Here is a 24,681-nt window from a genome sequence, read left to right as displayed (position 1 = left end):
TAAGACAGAGTTGTTTTGAAAAAGCTTTTTTGAAACAAATAAGGAGTTGCCAAGATATCATTTTGAAAAATATATTTCATGTTTACACGGCAGTATTTAAAATATTTTTGTATTGATTGTTGATGTTTTTCTGCAAATTTTATTTATTTTTATATTTTGTTCACATTAATTGTTTGTCTTATTTGTATTTATAAATACATACGCAACACATATGGAAATAAAAACTTTTTGAATTGTTTTAGCAAATTTATAAATACCGACCGTAAGTCAAAAAATCATTTGTATTTGAAAATCGAATACAATTTTTCATTAGACTATGAAATTGTATTATGATACATAAGTTTTCGACAAATATTATTACTAAAAGCCTTAAGCAACCATTATCGTTTGGTCATCGTACACCTTAATATAAGTAACAATGGCAGTTGTTACTTTTAAGCGTAAACTTATTGTTTTTTTTTAATTTGAATGATATTTGACTTTATACTGATAATTGGGGTTATTAAAATCTTATCTCATTTTTTTTTTAATTGAACATATATTTGTAGGAGTCGTCAGGATGTATGGAAGTTCTCATAGATAATAAGAATACTTGTAATATAATTTGTTATTGGCCAAATGGCTACATATATTACAATTGAATAAATAAATAAAAAAATAAATAATACTATTTTCAGTAATGCACCTTAATTACGCAATTAAGAACATTTACTTAAAGCCTTAATTGAGCTCAATTTATAAACTCAATTAATAAATTGCTCAATTAATACTAAATTGCGTCATTAAGTGAGTAAAATTCGAAATGCAACCCTTGTCGCAAGTATATTTACTGAGAAGTATGTTCAGTGAGAAGAAAAAACTCTGTGCAATGCCAAATGTCAAAAAAAAAATAAATAAACAAACCAAAAAGTAAAAACAATGTCCGGCGAAGTTGTTGGTAAGTTTCTTTAAATTTATAAACTAATATAATAATTAGTAAATATTTAAATAAAATCTATTACATGATTTACAAATAGCGAACAAATTGAAAAGGAAGAGACTGGCGTGGAGTAAGGCCAGTGAAGATGTTCTGCTTGACTTGTGGCCAGGTCGGTTGGAGGAGATTCGTGGACAAAGGAAAAAAGGCCACATCTATGCAGAGATGGCAGATGAGTTATCGAAGTTGGGATTCTCGTATAGCTCACGAGATGTACATGTAAAGTTGCAAAACTTTACACAACGGTACAGGTTTGTACTTATGAACATAAAAATAAAATATCGTCGGAGTGTTATTGTTTTTTCGCTTTGAGTAAATTTGCTCCCGATAAAAACTACCATGAATAACTAACCGTAACGAGTTATTTATAAGGGCTTTGTACACAGATTGTGAAAATTGGAGGCCTTTTGTTGTAGCTAAATTATCCGTCTGTCCATCTGAAACATTGTCCATTCAACAAATTGTATTTTTAAAATGAGCTGACATTTTTCAATCGTATTGAGTATTGTATATCCACAGGATATGTGTTTTATCATGTAGGTCATAGTTGTATACATACAGATTTGTTAAATTATACAAGTGTAACAAAGTCAGCCGATAAAAGATAAAAAATTATTTTTTTTCCAGAAAAGAAAAAGCGGCAATGGGTGCATCTGCAGGATCGCCTTCTACATGGTCGCAGTATGGAAGGGTTCACCAAATTATTGGAGGCTTTAAAGCAAACTTGTTTTCCGAGTTAAAGTCTGAAAGCATTAATGGTATGAAAACTTAAACGTATTATTGTAATTTAATGAATTTTGTTTAAAGGCCAAAAATAACCATTAAATATTTATTAATAATAATAGTTATAATAAAATCAAACAAAATAGTAATATTTTTTTTATTTATACAGATTCTTCCACATCATCATCATTTCCGTTGAATGAACTCTCCTCGTCTTTACCACCAGTTTCACCAGCATCTGATGAAGCAGGTACTACAGCCTCATCGGCAGAACCTGCGAAGAAAAGAAAATTGGAAAATTTTGAGAAGTTGTCCACCGACATATCGGAGCATCGTAATAAATGTGAGGCAAATGCAAAGGGAACTAATTGCTATTTTTAAAAAATTTAATAATTAATATTATTTTATAATTTTTACAAATAGCGAACAAATTGAAGAGGAAGAGACTGGCGTGGAGTAAGGCCAGTGAAGAAGTTCTGCTTGACTTATGGCCAAGTCGATTGGGAGAGCTTCGTGAACAAAGGAAAAAAGGCCACATCTATGCAGAGATGGCAGACGAGCTATCGAAGCTGGGATTCTCATTTAGCTCACGAGATGTTCATGTAAAGTTGCAAAACTTTACACAGCGGTACAGGTATGTATTTATGAACATTACAATAAAAGTCTGGGTATTACTGTTTTTACGCTTTGAGAAAATTTGCTGCCAATAAAAATCACCATGAATAGCTAACCGTTACGAGTTATTTATAAGGGTTTAGTACACAGATTGTGAAAATTTTGTTGTCGTTACATTATTCGTCCGTCCATCTGACACAGTGTCAATACAACAAATTTTCATGTATATCCACAGGATATGTGGTTTTTCATGTAGGTCATAGTAGTGTACATAAAGATTTGTTTGAATAAAGTTACAAGTGTAACAAAATCGCGTATTGTTCCTTACAAAAAAACAATAATATATAAAAAATTATTTTAAAATTAAATTTTTCCAGAAAAGAAAAAGCGGTAACTGGAGGATTGCCTTCTACATGGTCGCAGTACGGAAGAGTTCACCAAATTATTGGAGGCTTGAAAACAAACTTGTTTACCGAGTTGAAGTTTGAAAGCATTGATGGTATGAGTCTTTTTTGTTCTATTAAATATTTATTAATAATAATAGTTATAATAAAATCAAACTAAATTGTATATTCTGTTTTTAATTTGTACAGATTCTTCCACATCATCATCATCATTGCCGTCACCGTGTACACCATTGACTGAACCCTCCTCGCCACTACAACCAGTTTCATCAGCACCTGGTGAAATAGGTACGCCTGCCTCATCAACAGAACATACGAAGAAGAAAAGAAAATTGGAAAATTTTGAGAAGTTGTCCACCGCCATATCGGAGCATCTTAAGAAATGTGAGGCAAATGAAAGAGAGCTAATTGCAATAGAAAAGAAGAAGGCAGATAGTCTTGACTGCATCGCAAAAGCACTTATTTCCTTTCTAAATAAAAAATAAACTTTTCTTTTTAAATAAAAATTAAAAAAATGCTTTGTTAATACATACTTACTAAAACAACAACACAGGACTTGTCTTCAGCGCAGTGGGTTCGTATCACCAAGCGTAACCACACTTCTGCACTTTGATAGTTTATAATTAAACAATTTCTGTTCCTATGTTAAGACCATAGAAAAAGCATAGATAGGGCTTCATTAAAGTGGTGGAAAATCTAAATGCAAAGTCTCCAAATATACATACTGGAATTTGGATACCACTTCTCTCTTATTGGCCGTCAGTATTTAATTTTTTTTGAAAATAATTTCATCAGCTTGCCAAAATTATAAACAAATTTTATTTTATATATATGTAAAAAAATTCGCTAATGCTCACTAGTAATTAATTTATGAGTTTTTACTTTAAATACATGTAAACAACTCATAGTTAATTTCTTAAATTTCTGATTTTTGTAAACTATTAACAAATCGTTAAATATCTTGTCTGCCAAACAAGGTTACTTGCATAGAACCCAAAAAACGTCAATTCATGCAAGTAAAAGATATATGTATATAAAAACAAAAGAAGCGTAATTAAAAACTTTCCATAATATTTAAAATACAAAAGAACATTTTAATGAAATTACAAAATATTTAATAATATTTCTACAATGTAAAATATCAAAGTAATTTGGCACCTATTTATTGACTTTCTTTAAATAATTTTGTTTTAGAAATTTAAAAATTAATTATGAAATATTTACCGTTACTAATTTAATGAAAGCTTTCCTTACTGAATTAGCAGATCTGGCAGCATTTCATTTGTTTTTGTTTTGTTACGCATATTCGTCAAACACATGTTCGTAAGTGGGGGAAATGGCAATCATATGTTTGATGAAAAAAAAATTACGTCAAAAATGTCAAAAACCAAAAGAAATTCTTAAAAGTTCCTATTATTAAGCAACATCTTTGATAACAAATAAAATTTATTGAAAATATAGATAAATAAAAGAAATTAACAAGACATAAATGAAATAAATAAAGAAATGGTGAAATAATTGAAAAATACAAAGTGTGGAGCAGAACATGTTTAACAACAAGCGGAGTGATTACGATTGAGGTGATTGATTAACTTTGGACCAAGGTGAAACGAAACTGTTGCTTAACCCCCTCTAAATGATCAAAGGTGCTTAACTACTAAGAAGTTTTGATAATCAAATAAAGTTTTCTTTGGCATTCAGTTGAAACGTATGCATATTCAACACGTCAAGTTCAAATTCATAAAAATCCAAAGAAATCCAACTCAGATGTAAAAGCCGGAGAGAGCATGTGTGCATGTAAACTCACCACAAATTAAGCTACTCTTTTTGGGAACGAAAAATTGCCAAAAACGAAACATAGGCGCAGGCGCCTCTGCTACGAAACAAGTTTAGCTAGTGTATAACCCGCATGAGTGTAGCTCTAAAGTCAAGCTTAACAGTCAACATAACAGACGTCGTATCTACCAACCAACCTACCAAATAGCAAGCTAGCCAGTCAGTCAGCCAGACAAGCAACCAACTATTTTATTAAACTGAAGCTCTTAGGCACTTGCAGCTTAAAACAAAAAAACACTTTGCTGAAGCTGTTGGAGCCAAACGCAACGCTCGATTTTGTTGTCTTTAAGCCGTCCTTAGTCGTGTAACAATACAATAAAAAAAATATTTTAAAAAAATAGACAAACGTTCATTTTCAGACGTTATGGTCAAATACTTTTTTCGATATAAAAAAAGTTATAACAAGTACCAAATTAAAGAAATAAAACGAAAATTTCATTTAAAAAAAGTGCAAGTGTAATAAAACTTAAATTATTTTAGCTTTTTTAAAATTTAAAATATTTAAAAGTAAATCCATAAAAATTAACATCCTACAAATGAAGTCGTAACAGTTTTAAAATAAAAAAAAAATAATTTTAAAATTAAAAAAATAGAAAAGAGTTAAAAATTTAAATAAGTTGTAAAAAAGCTTAAAACCGTGTAACGTTCTAATAGTTTTTTTTTTGTATACGTAAACCAATTTAAAATAAAAATCTAAAAAATGGCATGTTTAAGTACTTCCGGTCGCCAAGGACTGTTCGTGGCAGTCGGATCGCGTCGTTATCACAATCATCGTTTTGTATGTCAACTTATGTTGCAGCAGCAACAACAAGAAAACAATCATCGAAAAAATTTAGGTGGATCTATGGCAAATACTAAATGCTCCACTGCTACGACGACTTCAAGGTTGTTGAGCTGCACCACTTCCGCTTCCCTGTCTAATGCACCGTTACATTTTCAACAGCCTAAACGTTATTTTCATGGATTTAACAAAAATACTACGACAGCAGCAACAAGTGTTTTCAATTTAATGGTAAGTCAGACAAATTGAAAGAAAAACTTAACTAAAACCAACAAAAGAGCTTAAAATAATAATAAAAAAAACTATGAAATAAATAAATAAATATGAAAGTCTGGTTTCGTTTCAAAGAAATTATTTAATATGTTTTATGATACATTTTTAAATGTTAAAAATAATAAAACTTTTGATTTGTTTTTAACTAAATCATAATTTGTTAAATTTTTAAAGTTTTCTCTTCAACTTTTTAATTCGTGAAATTAAAGGTTGAACATTTCTTTTATTAAAGCTAGATTTGTTTTTAAAATCAAAAATGACTTGTAAGTTTCTTGTTTTATTTTATAGTAAAAATCTATAAAATTTCCATTAAAAGTATCAAAAAGATAGTTTTGATTAACTAATTAGTTATCTCTATCTATATTCTTAACATATAAAAAAGAATTGATAGAAAAAGCTGCAATATGCTGTGTGTAACCTAAACTTTTTACACAAATATTATTTAAATAAACTTCTTTTATTCAGTTTTAAATCATTCCATTCCAAAACAATATTTTAATTTATTTAAATTTCAAAGCATAACCCGATTATGTGCGACAACAAAAGAAATCTTCAAATGTGTTGTCTGATTTTTTGTGTAGCAGGTGTCTGTCTGTCTGTTTATACTTTTATTATTATTATGATGATCTCTGTTGGCGAATTCTCATTTATAAAATCAACAAATAAATCCAATTTTGAAATTTGTGTGAAATTTAAATTGGTTAGTTGTTTCTATTTGAACATTTTTTTTTTGTTCAAATCTCTTTTAATGGAATTTTTATGCTTTTTTTTTGGCAAATAATATTAATAATGTTTGAAGAGTTGACTGACAGCCCAATATATAGGATATATTTAAATTTTCAGATTCGCTAGAGAACTTAAATTAAAATATTTATTATGTTTAAATGATTCTACGCATATTTCTTCAGCCTGCAATACTTTCAATAACTTTCTAATTTGATTCGATAGCTTCATTTCATATGTCTATCTATGTAATCAGTTTAATCTGGGGCATATTACCTCATATTGATTGCAATTAGTATTGCAATAATAGTTTTTTTTTAAACATTTTTATTATAATTGTTTCTATATTTTAATAAAAATAACATAACCATATAAAGTTAATCGACTAAATTCAACTTTTCAAAACAACAGCAACTATACATTTTTGCTTTTAAGCCAACATATGCCAAAAATTTCCTTTTGGGGAAAATTTTTTGACATCTAATAGTCAAATTATTGGCACTTATACAATTTGCAAAACGTGCAACTGTCCAGGCGTACAGCTAAAGACATTGCCACGAAATTTTTATTTAGAAAAACGTAATGTCTGCCTAAATAGATAAAGCTAAATTAACCCGTTTTGAATTAATCAAATAACTTAAGTTAATCACTGAATATTTTAAATAAAAAAATTAATTAATTAACTTGGACAATATTTCACACCAACGCTGTTAAACTTCTAGTTTAAAATCTTAGTTACAAAATTTAACCAGAAATAAATTTACATATTTTAGTATTTCTCAATGTAACGCCCAAAAAAAAAAACCATAAACTATAAAACATTTAAACATTAATGTTTATATTTTTCCGTGTGGCATAAAGACAAAACGCAATAAGTTCCACAACGAAGAAAAAGTGTCAAGTTGAGACTAAAACTAAAACGTTCAGCTTTAAAATTGGTCAAAGTCTAAAATAGTTGTGGCATGGCCAACACCGTCACTGCTGTAACGGTGTTTTAACAGTTAAAGTTTTTAGTTTTTGTTGTTTTTATACAACTGGCAATAAATAAATACAAATAAATAGAAAAAAAAACAAAACAATAATAACAACCACATGTTACATTTGTTGTAACTGAAGTGTGTTGTTGCTTACCTTTCGTATAAATTTACTACTACCTCAAGCAACTTGGATTTAAGTTGTAGTAAGTAGTTGCTTCAGTTGAAGTTTGTAAATGAAAGTGAAATTTATAAGACACTCATTCCCCCAAACACACACATCAAAAGCAACAATATTTTTCTTTAACTTTATTTATCTTTATTTAGTTACATGTTATTTGTCTGTTTTTTTTTTGTTGTTGAAAGAATAGTTAATTTTTTATTTATTTAATATGATTTTTTTTTTGAAATATTAAAAAAACTCACCTTATTATTTATTACTTTGCCAATTAGGAGCCGTAGTTATTTTTTCTTTTCATTTCTTTTTACATTTAAAATAATTTTAATATTTTTTCAGTTATAGGTACCTATTTTTTGTTTGTAAAGCTTCACATACTTTACTTAGTTTTGGCGGCTTTTCTCTTCATTTCGTTTTCAGTTTTGCCTTTTTTTTTGCTATAAATATTTCTGCATTATGTAATTTATTTATTTTTTACTTATTAAGCGAAAAAAAAGGTAAAAGAAAACGTTCCTCAGTAAATTGTTTTGTTGATGTGTTTTCTTCTCTTTGCTTTAAACTTTCTTCTTGCATACGGTTTGTGTGCCATTTAATTTGTTTATTCTTTGTTTTGTTCTCTTAATTTGTAAACATTCGTGCAATACACTTGAAGAAATGTATGTATCAAATTATTTAAAGAGTTCTAATGATGTTGTTTTATTAAAACAAGTAGAATTTGTTTACAAAGTAGTTTTGCTATAATTTTTGGTAAAATAAGTAAAATAAATAAAAGGATGAGTTCCAAAATATTAAAATATTTTGCAATGCTGTCTTTATCAAAACAAATCAAGCAAACGCTATGTTAAAATTATTTTTACTTTTATTTTGCGACATATAACGTTGTCAAAACCATTTCATTCTAAATACTTTTTAACAGGTTTGCAACATGTGACCGAGCGTTGTCATGATAGAATATTTCGATTTCATGTCTGGCATTTTCTTTTCGGCCATTGCTCGTTTTAAATGAATCTGTTGCGTTCGGTACAGGTTCCGTGAGATAGTCTGGTTAGATTTCAGCAGCTCACAATAGTTAGGATTCTTTTGCTACTACCAAATACAGAGAATTACCTTAGCACCATGGATATTTAACTTTGGTGTCGATTCGGCTGGCTGGCTTCAATTCGTATGGTACCCAATTTTCCTGCTTTGGATGAATCCTGGTACTCGTTTTGAAATTGCTGCTTGAGTAGCTCCCAATGATTTTGCAAACAGTTGTGGAGTTTGACAACAATCTTCATGGAGTAATGCCTCCAATTCAAGGTCTTCAAACATTTTTTGACTGACCTAGGCGATGTTTATCTTCCGTGTCAAAATGACCACTTCTGAACCACACAAACCATCTCTTACACGTTGAAACCGATGGAACATATTCACCATAACCTTTTCCCATCTTTCTGGCAACAAGAACTGCTCATCTGTTGAGGCCAAGAACGAATCAAAGCAAATCAGAATACTTTGTTTTGAAGTGAATCGTATCCCAGAGAGAGCGTTCTGCATCGATCTTAAAAATAGCAAAGTCTGGACTATATACAAAACTTTCCAACCACTTGTTTCCAAATAGTTTTTAACAGGTATTGCAATATGTGGCCCAGGGTTGTCATGATGGAATTTTACGGTTTCATGGCTGCCCGTATATTCTGGACGTTTCGTAATGGATCCATTTTTCATCGCAAGTAACGATTCCGTGCAACAAATGATTTTCTTTTATAGCGTTCAAGCATTATTTCGGACATTCAAAATCGTAATTCTCTCTCGGCTTCAATTCGTATAGTTCCCAATTTCCAAGACATATAAGTTATTAAAAATCCCACATTTTTAAGTCTCGTTTCTATGATACCTTCCGAACTATGAATTAAAACTTTATGTAGAGTTGGAAAAATAAATGTTTACATGATTTTTGCTCGATATATTGTAAATGTTTTATTCGATATAGATACGTAGTTTTTAATATTTTATTGTCATGATTTTGCTGATATCTGATTATCTATAAACAACCTATGAGCTTAATAAATTTTACTGTTATTAACTAATTAATTTCAATTTCTTAATTTAAACATTTTAGATTTTATGAACAAATTCTTCATAAAAAATAGAAATTTTCAAATAAAAAAATAACTTAAACTTGTAAAACAATTAAGAATTGGCCATGGCATTTGTAAGTTAAATAAACTTTGTTGTCTATTTGTTTGTTTAATTAAAATCAGTCAGTCGATGTGTCAGCCATACAGAAAAGTTTAAATGTCATTAAAATATGTATATAATTTTATGACACTTCAACAGTGTTATACTCTTCAACAGCATGAACTTATTATAAAGTTTAATTAACACTACCTTAAACTGTTTTGATATTTTCTACGTAAATACGTACTCGTACTTGCCAACTGCTATAAAATTATAATATTTTAATTTTATTTTTAAACAATTTTAATGGTTACTTGTCTTGGCCTCAATTTAATTGAAAGCCCTTTTGCTAGTCGATGACATGCTTGAAATGCATTTATAATGTTTTGTTTGCCTATTTTATTTTGAAATATTTATTGGACACATTTTGAATTTCTAAGGTTATGAATAATTGATAAAATTATTACAATTTTACAAGTATGTTTGTGTGTTATTAAACTTTCCCATATGCAAAAAAAACAAAATTATTTTTAAATTTATAAAAACAAACCCAAGTAGCTAAATGTAGTTGACACCACTTAACAACGAACATACATATATTTCTATTTAATATTTTGCTGTTTTCTACAAATGTCTGTCCCGATGTCCAGCTATCCATCTAAATCCATTCAGAAAAAATTATATTTTATTATGCAGTAGTTGTTGCTTATTTTTTATTCATAATGTTAAATGTATTTATATGTTTACAGGCAGAAATATTTTGATTTTTTTTTTCAAGCTTAAAGTTTGAATTTTAATAAAAAAATAAAATAAAAAATTTAATGAAATTAAACGAATTCATCTATCATCAGTAAACAATAAATAAACGCAAATAGAAAGCTCACGTTCAAGACCAGACCAACAGTAGTAGTGCCAGCAGTAACAGTAACAGCAACAGCACTAATAACAACTATGACCAGTAATATGCCATGGTAGTATCAAAAACATAGTATTGCCATTACCTCCTCCCTTCCTCCCCTCTAACTCCCCCTGTGCTAAACACACACAAAAGATCACCAATTCAAAATACCAAAAAATACAAAAAAATAATCAAAACTTTTTAATAAGTCAAGAAAGAAAAAAACTTCGAAATTGTTTTTTTTTTTTTTTTTGGTTAAACACTTTCTCAGCCATACAAGTTGCTGTTAACGGTAACAAACCAGAAACAAAACAAAAAATAAAAAAAAACTACAACAATAATAATAATAATAATAAACAACGGTCACATCATAGAGAAACAAAGACGCCAACAATGTTTAACGTTGCTTTTATACGAATTTCGAATATCGTATTGTGTTTTGTTTCTTACTCGTAATACTTTGAATTTCTATTTCATTCATATTTAATTGATCATAATAACAATTTTTCGATTCGTACTACGAAATGCAAATCATGAAAGTGTTGCCAAGCAATACTTTGCCATATTGAATAATATACTACACAGATTTCCAAAAATATTTTATTTTAGAATCTTGTGTTGAAATTTCTAAATAACCATATTTCGAAATTATGTCAAACAGCAACAATTTACAGATTTTTAGATTCTCAGCGATAAAATCATTTCATCATGTTTAAATTTCACTTTTTTATTAAATCGTTTATGGTTTGTTAGTGTGTGTTAATAAGTATCTATCTGCTAGGGTATCCGAATTATTTCAGTTTTCTTTACGTTCAAATAAAACGAATAATTCGAATAAAAGATTTTAACTTTTTCGAATAATTCGATCGAATTGTTCGAATAATTAAAATGTCTGTTTTATAAAGTTGACGAATTTCTAAACAAACTATTCGCTTACAAAAATTAAAAACAAACAAGTGGAACTATTTTTAAAAGTTCCATTTGTTTCCCTCATAACATTCCTGTAGTCTCCTAACATATGCTGGTCCCAAAACCCCTGATAATTCCGTCCAAATCCGGCACAGTGGGGTCGATCCGAAGAAAGGTGTATGACTTAAAATTGCCGATTTTTCTTTCAAATATTTATCTTTTATTTTGAAACATTTGTACAATATGAATTTATTCAAGGTATTGGCTATTGTTGGATATGAATTCCGAGGCTTATTATTATTATTATTAAAAAGTGAATTCATTATTTATAGAATTTATTTCTTATGGAATCATTCTAATTTCTTTAAATTTCTTCTTCAAATCCATAACAAAATAGCTTCAAAAATTTATTAAATGATTAAATTTTTCTTCAATTCAAATCTAGTACAAAAAGGCTTTTCAATTAATTTTGTAAATGATTTGATTTAACAAAAATTTAATCATTCAAAGTTTGAATAAATTCTGTTATTAATTAAATTTAAAATTAATTCAGTTTAAAAAAAGGCTTTGGAATGAATATAAAAAATTAAATATTAGGAAAGGATTTATGGAATGAAAGGCTGACATTTTTTAATTACGGATTAAGATTTTAGTGAATTAAGCTCAAATTTTATTAATTAATTCGAAGCTCTGATATATAATAATTACAACACTAAGCTTTTATATGAAATTTGGCTATAATATTTCCAATTTACAGTATCATTATATATTTCGGGAAAGGCCGGGTACCCGGGAATGTAGAAAAAAATTTCCCGATTCCCGGGAATCAAAAAAGGTCGCGAAATTAAAAACCCTACTCATAATATATAGGACCCTCTTGTTCCCACCAAATACAGAGCATTACCTTAGTGCCATGAATATTTTTCATACGATCTCTTACGCTTTGGGTATTCGTATGGTACCCAATTTCCCTGCTTTTGGTGGAATCTTGCTGTCCGCAAACATTTTGAAATTGCTGTTTGAGTATCAGCCAATGAATTTGCAAGATTTTGTTGAGTTTGACAACAATCTTCACGGAGTAATGTCCAAAATTCTTGATCTTCATATTTTTTTTGGCTGTCCTGGGCTTTTAAACCTAAAAAACCATCTATCGCACGTTGAAACCGATTAACAACATTCACCATAAGATTTGGTGAGCAACGCCAACCACGATAAGAGTGAATATTTATTTAAATTTAAAGTTATAAAAAAATTGTGAAAATAATTATAAATAAAACAATTTATTTATTTATTTATTTTCATTTGTTATTTATTTATTATAAAGTAAATTTACAAGAAATACAATGTTTTTAGAATTATTGCAATTATCCGTTATTCGAAAATGGCAATTTTTAAATTATACGAATAATTATTCGTAAGATCGTGTTTGATTATTCGAATGGTTACCCTGGATATCAATATTTATCATTTATTTAAATTCCCATCTATCTATGCATATTGTACATTCATATTATAATGGTTTTTTCTCTCGTATTATAAATTCCCAACAAACTGAAATGTTGTGTGTTGTAATAATTTATCGATATAGATGGTACATATTTACACTCGGTTTCAGTTTCGGCTGATTTCAACACTTTACGGCGTGCGTGTTTTTAACATTTAACATTGAAATTAATCTCTAACTGTAACTGTATTTGTTGCTTTTTATCTTTATACTACTAGCAATCTTTAACTAAATCTCTAAATTGTTTTCTGTTAGTTAGTTTTTGTAATACAAATACATAAATACATAGTAGATATTGTTGTTTTTTAAATGACCACTTGTTGTCCACGCCTATTTTATATACCTATACAGACATATAAGTTTTTTCAATTTCCAAATTGGTTCCGATTAACACCTTGATGCCAATTGAATGGAATTAATTTAATTATTTCGAAATTATTTTTATTTGTTAACAAATTTTTCCAAATTAACTAATTTTCATTCATAGAAATCAATAACTAATAACTAAACAAATACATACATTTATGTATGTATGTAAGTATGTTTTCCATTAATTTTGTCTAACTAATATTTGTTCCATTTGTTAAAAATCGAAAGTGTTATTTTTAATTGTTTTCATTTAGGTTACAAGTTTTGATTTCATGTTATATTTATAATTTTACAAAACAAAAATCATCAAATATATTCTCAGTATTAAAATGTTTATAAATATTAAAATCATTTGGAATTATGTGTCATCTGAATATCACACAAAAATACCGCTTTGTATAAATATATAAAAAAAATACATTTTAGATTTAAATAAAAAAAATTCCACTATTACTAAATAATAAATTCAAAAGATGTACTATTTACTTATCATATTTTTAATCAGTTTTATTACAAACAAAATATTTAATTACAAATTTTATTTTGAATATATCGTATATTACACTCTGCTACAAAATGACACTTTTTGTCAGAACTTGAAAAGCCACCTAATGGTACAGCCTCCAGGCCTAGGTGAGGACATAATAAAACCGTTTTCAAAGATTTTAAAACACCCTAAAAATTTTGATATATTTTGAAAAAAACTGTTTTAGGGTAGGTCGTAGTACTTTAGTACCTCTAACTCACACATTTTTCGATCGATTTCAAAATTTTAAACAATTATAGTTAGGTAAAGAATTAAGCTTTCGTAAAATGTATGTATAAGATCTTTATTCCTTGAAATTGTGTGTTTTTATAAATAGTTTGGCATTCATTTTTATTTTTTTTCCCTAATTTTTCAAATTCAACAATAGTTATTTTAATTTTTGTCTATGAAACCCTATTTTTTTTGCACAGTATTTTATAGACAAAAACGAGATATTAGTTGTTAAAATCGGTTTATACTTGCAAAAGTTATTAAACTTTGTCGAAAAATGTTCCATAAAATTTACCTTGTAAATTAAAAATTGTAGAAGAAATTTTTTTTGTATAGTTTTATTTTTTATACTCTTCACCATGAGTGGCAAGGGTATATATAAGTTTGTCATTCCGTTTGTAATTTCCACATTTTTCATTTGCGACCCCATAAAGTATATATATTCTGGATCGTTATAGATAGCGGAATCGATATAGCCATGTCTGTCTGTGTGTTGAAATCAACTTTCCGAAGCCCCCAAATAACTTACATACACGATTCATACATCAATATCTCCGAAATTCTTCCGGCTCGGTCGCTATTTAAAATCGAGAAAATCGGTCCACAAATGGCTGAGATATAAGGAAAAAACTAGGACAACCTCGATTTTTGACCTATTTTTGACCTATATCTGGATACTAAGTCATTAATATAGACAATATGGATATATAATGATAGATATTTCAAAGACCTTTGCAACGACGTATATAAGACCATAGTAAGTTGGACATACAATGGGTCAAAATCGGAAAAAAATATTTTTTAACCCGAATTTTTTTTTCATCAACAATTTTTTTTTGTCATAAATTATTTTTCCAAAAAAATTAATTAAAGAAATTTAAAAAAAAACAATTTTGAAAAAACTTTTTTTAAAAAAAATTAAAAAACAATTTGGGAAAAAAAAAAAAATTTTTAAAAAATTTTAAAACGTTAAAAAAAATTTTGATTTTGTTTAAATAAAAATATTTAAAAAAAAAATATTTTTAAGTATAATTTGGTGAAGGGTATATAAGATTCGGCACATCCGAATATAGCTCTCTTACTTGTTTTTATTCATATGGCTGGCTGATAATGAAAATTGATATAAACCATAGAATCACTTTCTGAGTCGATTAAACGATGTCCGTCCGTCTGGCTGGCTGTCCATGTAAACCTTGTGCGCAGAGTACAGGTCGCAATTTTGAAGATATTTCGATCAAGCCTATTGAAACTGTCTGAAATCGGTCAATTATTTCACCTAGCCCCCATACAAATTTCCTCGAGAAATTGGACTTTATCGGTCATAAATGTTTAATTTATATAAGTATCTCCACAAATTTCACTCCAAATAAGTTTTATATATACGAAATTCATGTCACCAAATTTTGTTATGATCAGTCCATAATTAGTCATAGCCCCATATAGACCCGTTTTCGAAAATCACTTTAACGTGCATAAATCTCTTAAAAATGTTGGTATACACATATATAGATATAAATCACTCGACCTAATTTCATGGTGATCGGTCCATAATTGATCATAGCTCCCATAAAAGTCCCACTTCCGAATATCACTCAAAAATATAAATTATTGAAATTTTAAATGAAAAATGTTTTTGCTCTTTTACTTAGTGTAGGGTATTATATGGTCGAGCTTAACCGACCATACTTTCTTATTTGTTCTCAATCACTTCGTTTAGTACTTTTTTATTAGTAAATGTAGTGAAATATTCTTAAAGCTACAAATTTTTTTTGAAACAAAGTTGATAGTACTTTGCTTTAGTTGGCGAGCATCCTGAATTTAAACTACCGTAACTCAACCATTTCCCCAACGATTTATACAAATATTTCTGTGTTTATAAACTCATAGATCTGACCTTGGTACCGTCAATAGAGTCAAAAATCAAATTTTTGGGATTTTTGAAAATCTTAAAAAAAATGTTTCCCAGTGTAATTACCAGGGAAACCAAAATATGCAAATGCATGTTTTTTCTGGTGAGTCTAATGAGCACATGGATAAGATATTTACACGTTTCAGAACTATTTAAGAATTTTGGCATCGATTTGTTAGTGCATATTTTTGCATATTTTACCCTTAAATGCATATTTTTGCATATATTTGTTTTAAGAGCATATTTATGTCATATTTTTGCGTTATTCGAGCATATTTTACTGTTTAATAGCATATTTTGGCTTTATCAAAAACAAATTTTGTCTTACTTATTTTTCGCTGTTCTACAGGTTTTTACTTCCTTTGTTTAAAAGTCAAAATTGAAAAATATATGGCTTTTTTTTTAATATAAAATAAGCAATATTTTAATAATAGCGCCATCTAAATATCAAATTTAAGTTCTAATTCAAATTTAACCGTTCTAAGTGTTAACAAAATATTGTCTTTTAAATTTGCTCCTATAACATCAGTTGATGCCGAAAGAATATTTTCTATGTATAAAAATGTTTTCAGATCCAATAGACAACGATTTTTATTTGAAAATCTAAGTCAATATTTTGTAATTTATTGCAATAATAACCTTAATTGAGGAAGTGACTTTATATTTATATAAAATATTATCAAAAAATACCTCTCGAGGGGTTTTTAAAAGCTTAAGTTCCAATTGTTTTTATGTAGTATTTATTTTTTGTTATACTTGTTTTAGTTCATGTTATTTTTGTTTATTTTATGTTGCTTTACCTTTTTGGAAATGAATTGTATTGATTTTTTTAAATAAAAGTATATTTTGTTGGTTACAAATTATGTAAAAGTTAGTTTTTTAAGAGCATATTTTTTAAATTTTAAGAGCATATTTTAATGTTTTTACTGCATATTTAAAGCGCTTAAAACGCTTTTTTTAGAGCATATTTCCGGTTTCCCTGGTAATTACAAACCAAAACTGATCTGGGGCATGGCTTACCTTATCCGATTTGACTCAAATGTTTAGAGATTAACTATTATTCGACCCGCAGTCCTTGAAATTCTCCCTTTCCCTCTCTCCTACATCTTGAGCTTACGTAAAACATATTTCTACATGATGTCAGACATCATAAATCGACTCCAGGATTCAGAATATATTATATTATAGGTTCGCAAATCGAATATTGTAGAAATTACAAACGTAATCATATATTTACATACTTACATATGGAAATTTATCACCATACACTATTAGTAAGACACAATCGGTTATAATTAACATACTTACAACATCGAATATATCACAAAATTAATGTAAATTTAAAATGAAATCAATTTAGCTTAAATTGTAATCAAATTGTAAACAAATAAAGCCAGCTTAATGGTCACAATTAAAACGCTTTCATTTTCATTTGAATATGGCCTAAAACCGTTAAAAATCTACAAATTTTATGGATTTTATTTTATGAAATCGATACTGATCAATGGGAAAACAAAAGCAACAAATAAATAAGTAGGAAGATCTTTACTGCCAAATACCTAGACTTATGCAATATTTTAAATAACAACAAACCAAGATACAATTGATGTGTAGTTTCACACGCACACAATCTTTGGCCAAAAAACATAAACTTAAACTCAAACTCAAATCAAATAAAACATTTATCAATGCATTTCATCAATGGCAAACAGCCATTCAAACAGTCAATAGGCTGGATGGCGGGTAGGTAGGCAGGCAGTCAGTCAGGCAGTTTTAACAACTTTAAAGATTGATCGACAGGTATTGATGTGGATTGAATTGAACTGAACAGAAATGAAATGAGCGAGTACGTGTATTTCAACGTAAAGCTGCTGCATGAATAAATTAAAACAAATACCAGAAAAGAGCGCATATTTAAACAGTTTTATGTTAATTTCATTGCACGCATTTTTTCATATCTTTATTTTTATTATGTTGGCATGTGATTTTTTTATATTATAATTTTTTTTTTTGAAGAACCAAATATAAAACCAATATTTACCCTGCAAGAAATATGTATATATTTGGTCAATAACGAAAACCAGTTTATAGACATTTCTTTAAGTGATTTTTGAAATTAGGTCAGCAAGTCCAAACAAAAAAAACAACAACAACAAAAATAGCCGAAATAAAAGCGAAACCCAAAATAAAATCCAGTTAAATATTGAGGAACCCCTGCCTGCACACTTGGTAAATAATTTTCCACCTGAATAAATGTAAGTGTTTGAGTGTGTGTAAGTTTACACACACATACTCTCTCTCTTAAATATAGTAGACCTCTTTTAGTTGGGCTTATTTAACGATCTCTTAACTTCAATTTCAAGTTATTATTCAAGTTAAAATAAGCAAAATAATAATAATAACAAACATAAAACAGGTGTAATATGGGCTCGTGTATTTTATATAAAAATGCAGGCAGGTACATACATAATTTCTGTTGTTGATAATAAGTAGATGTTGTAACTACAACAAACTGCCAATAATATTATTCAATTTATTAATTTGGAACCATGTCTACTCTACACCTTAGTTAGATACATGTATGCATATGTTTAAATGTAGAGACTCTTCAACAAAAGATGTTTCTGTGTTAACAAGTCAGGGTAAACATTTGTGAAATATTGGTATTTGTGAAATGAGGTATTTAGCCAAATATCTATGTAGTACTTGTGAAATAAGTAGTTTGTTTGTTTGTCTATTTAATTTTATACATAAATATCTGCATAATTTTCTAATTTCATTTACTAATAGAACAATAAAATTATATAACCTTTATACATTCCTTTGTATTGCTTGCTTATTTTAATTTAAAAAACTACCATGACTACTAAAAGATGCCATAATTATTATTTGTGCCTTGGACGTTTTTTTTTTTTTTTAATTTTGGTCAAAATTTTTGTTAAAGTTAAAAATAATAATAATAAAAGTGGTGAAAGTGTTTTGCTTACATTCCAAGTGTTGTTTGACTTCTTAATGAATAACAACAGATTTAAATATGGAAGTGCTAATTCGCATACCTGTAAGATCTTGCCAACATGTTTTTGCATGAAAGTGAAATTTCATTGAAATTAAAAATAAAAATTCACAATAACGTTTTTTATTTATAAAGAACTTAAGGTAAACATTAAATTTTAGTTTTATGCTTAAAATTAAACCAAACATTTAAGTATAATCTGTAATAAAGAGTTTAACAACGAAATCCGACAGCAATTTAAAAAAAATATTACTCATACGCCATATTGCACATAACTAGCACATAATCAATAAGAAGTTATCAATATATCTTTATAATACAGTATTTAAAGTTACTGGTTGAGTTTTTTCTTTAACAACGGTTTAATATGAAAATAGTTTATTTATGGACAAAATAGTCAAATATCTCCAAAATTATAGCATTATACGGTAAACTATTATATTTTAACTCTTTCAGCCTTTACTTTAATTAGGGTTCATATATTATGAAAATTAAGAAAAAATAAAAAAAACAGCAAAAGGTTTCCACTTATCATTTTGACAAAATTTTCTGAACAAAACAAACGAAATAGCTGTGTCGGTGAGACATTCTCCAATTCTTTATATCATTTGTGTAATCAACTGGCTTTTCCAATCGACAATAAAACAAGTAAGAGAGCTATATTCGGCTGTGCCGAATCTTATATACCCTTCACCAAATTATACATAAAAATATTTTTTTATAAATATTTTTATTTAAACAAAATAAATTTTTTTTTCAAAAAAGAATTTATGACAAAAAAAATTTTTTGGATGAAAAAAAAATTCGGGTTAAAAATATTTTTCCCGACCCATTTGTAGGTCCAACTTACAATGATCTTATATACATCGTTGCAATGAACTTTGAAATATCTATCATTAGATATCCTTATGGTCTATATTAATGACTTAGTTATCCAGATATAGATCAAAAATAGGCCAAAAATCTAGGTTTTCCCGGTTTTTTGCTCATATCTCCGTTATTTATGAACCGATTTTGCTGCATGTCTGACAGAATTATTGAAGATTTGGATCCCGAAGATATCTGGGGTCTTCAGAAAATTGATTTCAACAGACAGACAGACGGACATGGCTTAATCGACTCCTCTATCTATAAGGATCCAGAATATATATACTTTATAGGGTCGGAAATGAAAAATGTAGAAATTACAAACGGAATGACAAACTTATATATACCCTTCTCACGAATAATATTTGAATTTACACACAACATGTATTTTTACCCTAATTATAGAAGGAGAAAAGTTTCCTACTATTAAAGTAGGAAATTTACATGAAAATTTATTAGAGTGTATACAATACTTTTTTTTCCAGATTTTTCCGATATTCTTTAAAAAGTCGGGTTCAACTATATTTTTGCTGAAATTGACTTATTTGTCAACACAAATTTCAAATACGTTGTTGAAAAAATATATCATTTGACATAATTACATATTGATTAGGATATTCGAATTATTCGATTTTTCTCTTGTTCGAATAAAACGAATAAGAGATTTAACTTGTTCGAATAATTCGATCACACGTTTAAAATTAATCGAATTATTCGAATAATTTAATTTTTTTTTAAAAAAGTAAAGAATGAAGTTTTGATGTCGGTTTTTTAATATTTTATTGTTTAAAAAACAAAAAATTACGTTAAAGTTAACAATTCAAGTATTGATAATGTTAAAAAACATTCGAAAACAAAGTCCATCATTAAATTTTAAACAGAAATATTCTGATCAGATTAACTCCCGAACAATCTACAAAACAATTGACTATCAAACCTTTCAGTTTCCGTTTTGGAGCTATGCTTTAAAAAATTTGAGCTAGTTGGACATGATCCTGAATTCAAATACAATATAAACGTATTAACAACTTTTGTATGTCGTTAATTAATTCGGGTTTTAAATTGAGTAACTAATTCTTTAGTATATTAATTATTCACTAATTTTATATAACAAATTGTTTTATACATCAAGCTCTATCAACGTTGCCGAATCTTTGCTTAATAAAGTGGTCTTGGGGAATTACACAATAAAGTCTGTCCAAAGTTTGATATCATTGTCAGTGAACGTGGCTTATTTGAAGTCAGGCAGTGCATGATACGCAAAAAGTTCATTACCATGTTAAACAAAGATGTTCAACGATATTCAAAATCATGTATAAGACGAACTCCATGCTTTTCTTGCAACAAATCGTTAGTTTGCAATATTTGTGTTTTATCATTCGATTTATCAAATATTTTGCAACACTTATGTACGCGGTTAATAACGCCAGTTATATATATTTTAAGATCATGGCCTTTATCTATTTCAATGTAATCATTATAAATGTCATCCTCAATATCACTTTCGACGACCGTTTCAAAATCACATTCTCCATCACATTCAACTCCACTTTTATCTAAGTTAATATTTTGATTATTAATTGCGATTCTTCTAATTTTCGTCAGCTAAATACAAATATTTTATTTTCATATTATATTTCATTGTTTCAAGTCCTAAGTTAAAAATATTGAAAGATTTGTTTTTAGAATTGTAACTTCTTGCTGTAATATTTATATATTTATAGAAGGAGCTATCGGAACACTCATATACAGTGATCGAAAGTCCCTTTGTCTTTAGTTATTTGTCGAATTTCAGAAACAATACAATTTTTGTGAGTCATTATTACTTATTTAAATTTGAAATTATGAAAAATTTTAAGCAATTTAATAAATTTAAATATAATATGAACATTTATTCGTTTTATTCGATTATTCTACATAAAATTGATCGAATTATTCGTTATTCGAATATGGCCTTTTTTAAATTGTTCGAATAATTATTCGTAAGAAATTATTCGATTAATCGAACGATCATTAGTCGAATGAATAACCTAATTGTGATATTAAAGCAAACGAAAAAAATATACTGGGTTTCTCATGTAGCAATTGCATTTCAAAATATTTATGGCAGTTTTTCTGGCAACATATGGATTCAGAGCCAAAAGAACTGCTCATCTTTTGAGGCTAAGAACGAATCAAGCCAATGTCGGCTTCAAAGTGAAGCGTATCCCAGAGGGAGCGTTCTGCATCGATCGAAACAAATAGTAGTCGGACGTGGTAAGGCAACACTTTCCATCCACTTCATTCTAAATACTTTCTAACAGGTATTGCAACATGTGGCCGAGCGTTGTCATGTTGCAGGTTCCCTGTGATGGTCTGGCTAGATTTCACCAGCTCATAATATATAGGACCCTTAGCGCTTTGTTTTAGATTCGGCTGGATGGCCGAATGGATTCATTTTTCATCGCAAGTAATGATTCGGACATGCAAAATCGTCTTTCAAATTCTCTCGGCTTCAATTCGCATGCTACTCAATTTCACCGCTTTTGGATGAATCCTGCTGTTCGCAAACGTTTTGAAATAGCTGCTTGATTAGCTCCCAATGATTTTGCAAGCTATTGTTCTGTTTGACAACAATCTTCGTGGAGTAATGGCTCTAATTCTGGGGTGTTCTTTGTTTTCCGTGTCAAAATCAGCGCTTCTGAACCACACAAACCATATCTTGCAACTTGAAACTACGGTTTTTATCCCGGGAATTCCCGGTACAAATTTCTCGGGAATTTTTCCAATTTTTCACTACCCGATTCCCGGGATTTTTAGTCGGGAATCTCGGGAATTAAAAACTGACGAAAATACATAGAAAACAAGTTAGAACTCTGTTTTTGCAACAAAAAACAGTGAAAAGTTTTTTGCATAATAGACCACTTATTATTATTATTATTTATCTTTATGAAAATTTAAAAAGAGAATTCATTATTTATAGAATTTATTTCTTATTGAATCTCTTTAAATTTCTTCTTCAAATCCATAACAAAATAGCTTCAAAAATTTATTAAATGACTAAATTTTTCTTTAATTAAAATCTAGTACAAAAAGGTTTAAGACAATTTTTTCAATTAATTTTGGAAATGATTTGATTTAACAAAAATTTTATCATTTAAAGTTTGAATAAATTCTGTTATTAATGTAATTAATTCAGTTTAAACAAAGGAAGGGATTAATGGAATGAAAGGCTGACATTTTTTAATTACGGATTAAGATTTTAGTGAATTAAGCTCAAATTTTATTAATAAATTCGTAGATCTGATATTTAATAATTATAACACTAAGCTTTTATATAAAATTTGGCTATAATATTCCTAATTTACAGTGTCATTATATATTTCGGGAATAGCCGGGTAACCGGGAATGTAGAAAAAAATTTCCCGATTCCCGGGAATCAAAAAAGGTCGCGAAATTAAAAACCCTAGTTGAAAACAAATGGAACATATTTACCATAAGCGTTGGTGAGCAATCGGTGAGCTTCAACGGCACTTTTTTTCAAATTAAAGAAATAAAGCAGATATGACGCTTTGTTGGCAATCCCTTATTTATATTTCAGTCTATTGAGAATTCAAACTTTTAACAATTGTTTACTATATAGGATTTTGTAATTGTAAAATCCTGTAGCTAATTGGTGGATGTGTAAATATTACATTAGTTCTTAAATAAGCCAAACATGCAATTTATAGCATGTATCACTTATTCAATTAATTTGTATCCCCTTTAAGTCTGTAATTAACAAAAATATCACCAGACTAGATCTACCACTTAAAACAACCAGCTATTATTTCCTATTTAAATACAAGAATTATGTATTTATAACTCATGTCTAATAATTTATTTTAAAAATCAACAAAAAAACAAGGTAATCCGATTTAAAATACCAGAAAAAACAAAAATCATATAAGAAAATGTGTACGTGCAGTTCAGTTGAATCTTACAAAAATAACACCAACAATTTTGTATGTAATGAGATGACGAATACGTTTACGAACGAGTCAAGTATATGAATTCATAGACCAGAAAAGCTACAAAAAAAAATATTAAAACTCTTGGAGTGGAGTGGAGTGCAATAACATTGCGGTAATTTGTGGCACGCGTCAAATGCAGTTACTTGCTGCTAATATTGTTATTGTTGTTGTCTGTTATTGCTTGATGTTGTTAACTCTGGCAATAAGTAGTAGTTTGAGTAGCCAAATCACTTGATCGCTGCAAATAGTCATACAGTAATAAATTTACACACACAGATACTGCCATGTACGTTTTAGTAGATACAATAGAGGCCGTTGGTTACAGATACACGCAAATACAAAAAACTTCTCATGAAAGAAGTAAATGAAAATTAGTTTTCGCGCGCTTAAATTTACTATCGATAAACAAATGCTGTTTGTTGTTGTTATTGTTGAAGTTTTTGTAAAGTTTTGTTGTTTATTTTCATTTTTAAAATTCAGTTGTTTCTGTTTGTATTTCTTTCAACTTTTACTTTCATTGCATTTTCTTTGAGAAAAAATAAAAACAAAAATTAAAGCATTCGTAATACTTTCTCACCTCATGGTGAATTCAATGGTTGGTTGAAATTTTAAACAGTGTTGCTTACATTGGAGAAAAAACGCGCGTATGTATAATAATACTAATGACTGTCTAAGTGACTAATTGTAGGTGATAGGTTTTTTATAACTTCTCGCACTTCACATAAAAACTGTGACAATACGAGGAAACACAGGTTTAAAAAACAGGATAAACATTTTTATTTATTTTTCAACATAGTCTCCTTTGAACTCTATGAACTTT

General features: G+C 28.4%; 2 protein-coding genes across 2 annotated transcripts in view; both read left to right on the top strand.

The window, feature by feature from the left end:
- Positions 1 to 1,021: 1,021 nt before the first annotated feature.
- On the top strand, positions 1,022 to 3,227 carry LOC135960487 (uncharacterized). The gene is made up of 6 exons (XM_065511793.1): positions 1,022 to 1,227; positions 1,604 to 1,734; positions 1,869 to 2,042; positions 2,123 to 2,333; positions 2,692 to 2,813; positions 2,908 to 3,227. Exons 1-6 carry the CDS (start codon positions 1,142 to 1,144, stop codon positions 3,201 to 3,203), a joined length of 1,020 nt encoding a protein of 339 aa, XP_065367865.1. The 5' UTR covers positions 1,022 to 1,141; the 3' UTR covers positions 3,204 to 3,227.
- An 857-nt stretch (positions 3,228 to 4,084) lies between these two features.
- The window catches only part of qless (decaprenyl diphosphate synthase subunit 1 qless), a 78,813-nt gene continuing 58,216 nt past the window's right edge, over positions 4,085 to 24,681 (top strand). Inside the window, exon 1 of the mRNA XM_065498098.1 lies at positions 4,085 to 5,566. Coding sequence (XP_065354170.1) covers positions 5,255 to 5,566 — 312 coding nt within the window. The 5' untranslated portion in view covers positions 4,085 to 5,254. The remainder of the gene's footprint in view (positions 5,567 to 24,681) is intronic.

Source organism: Calliphora vicina, chromosome 1, assembly GCF_958450345.1.
Source record: "Calliphora vicina chromosome 1, idCalVici1.1, whole genome shotgun sequence".
Classification (NCBI taxonomy): Eukaryota; Metazoa; Arthropoda; class Insecta; order Diptera; family Calliphoridae; genus Calliphora; species Calliphora vicina.
The sequence above is the reverse complement of the archived record's forward strand: the minus strand, read 5'-3'. Positions and strand labels throughout refer to the sequence as shown.

Bases quoted from the DNA above. Each gene is read 5' to 3' on its own strand.
- LOC135960487 (XM_065511793.1), top strand. From the start codon at position 1,142: ATGGCAGATGAGTTATCGAAGTTGGGATTCTCGTATAGCTCACGAGAT. The intron at 1,228-1,603 runs GTTTGTACTTAT...TTTTTTTTCCAG, and splicing joins AACTTTACACAACGGTACAG to AAAAGAAAAAGCGGCAATGG. The intron at 2,334-2,691 runs GTATGTATTTAT...AAATTTTTCCAG, and splicing joins AACTTTACACAGCGGTACAG to AAAAGAAAAAGCGGTAACTG.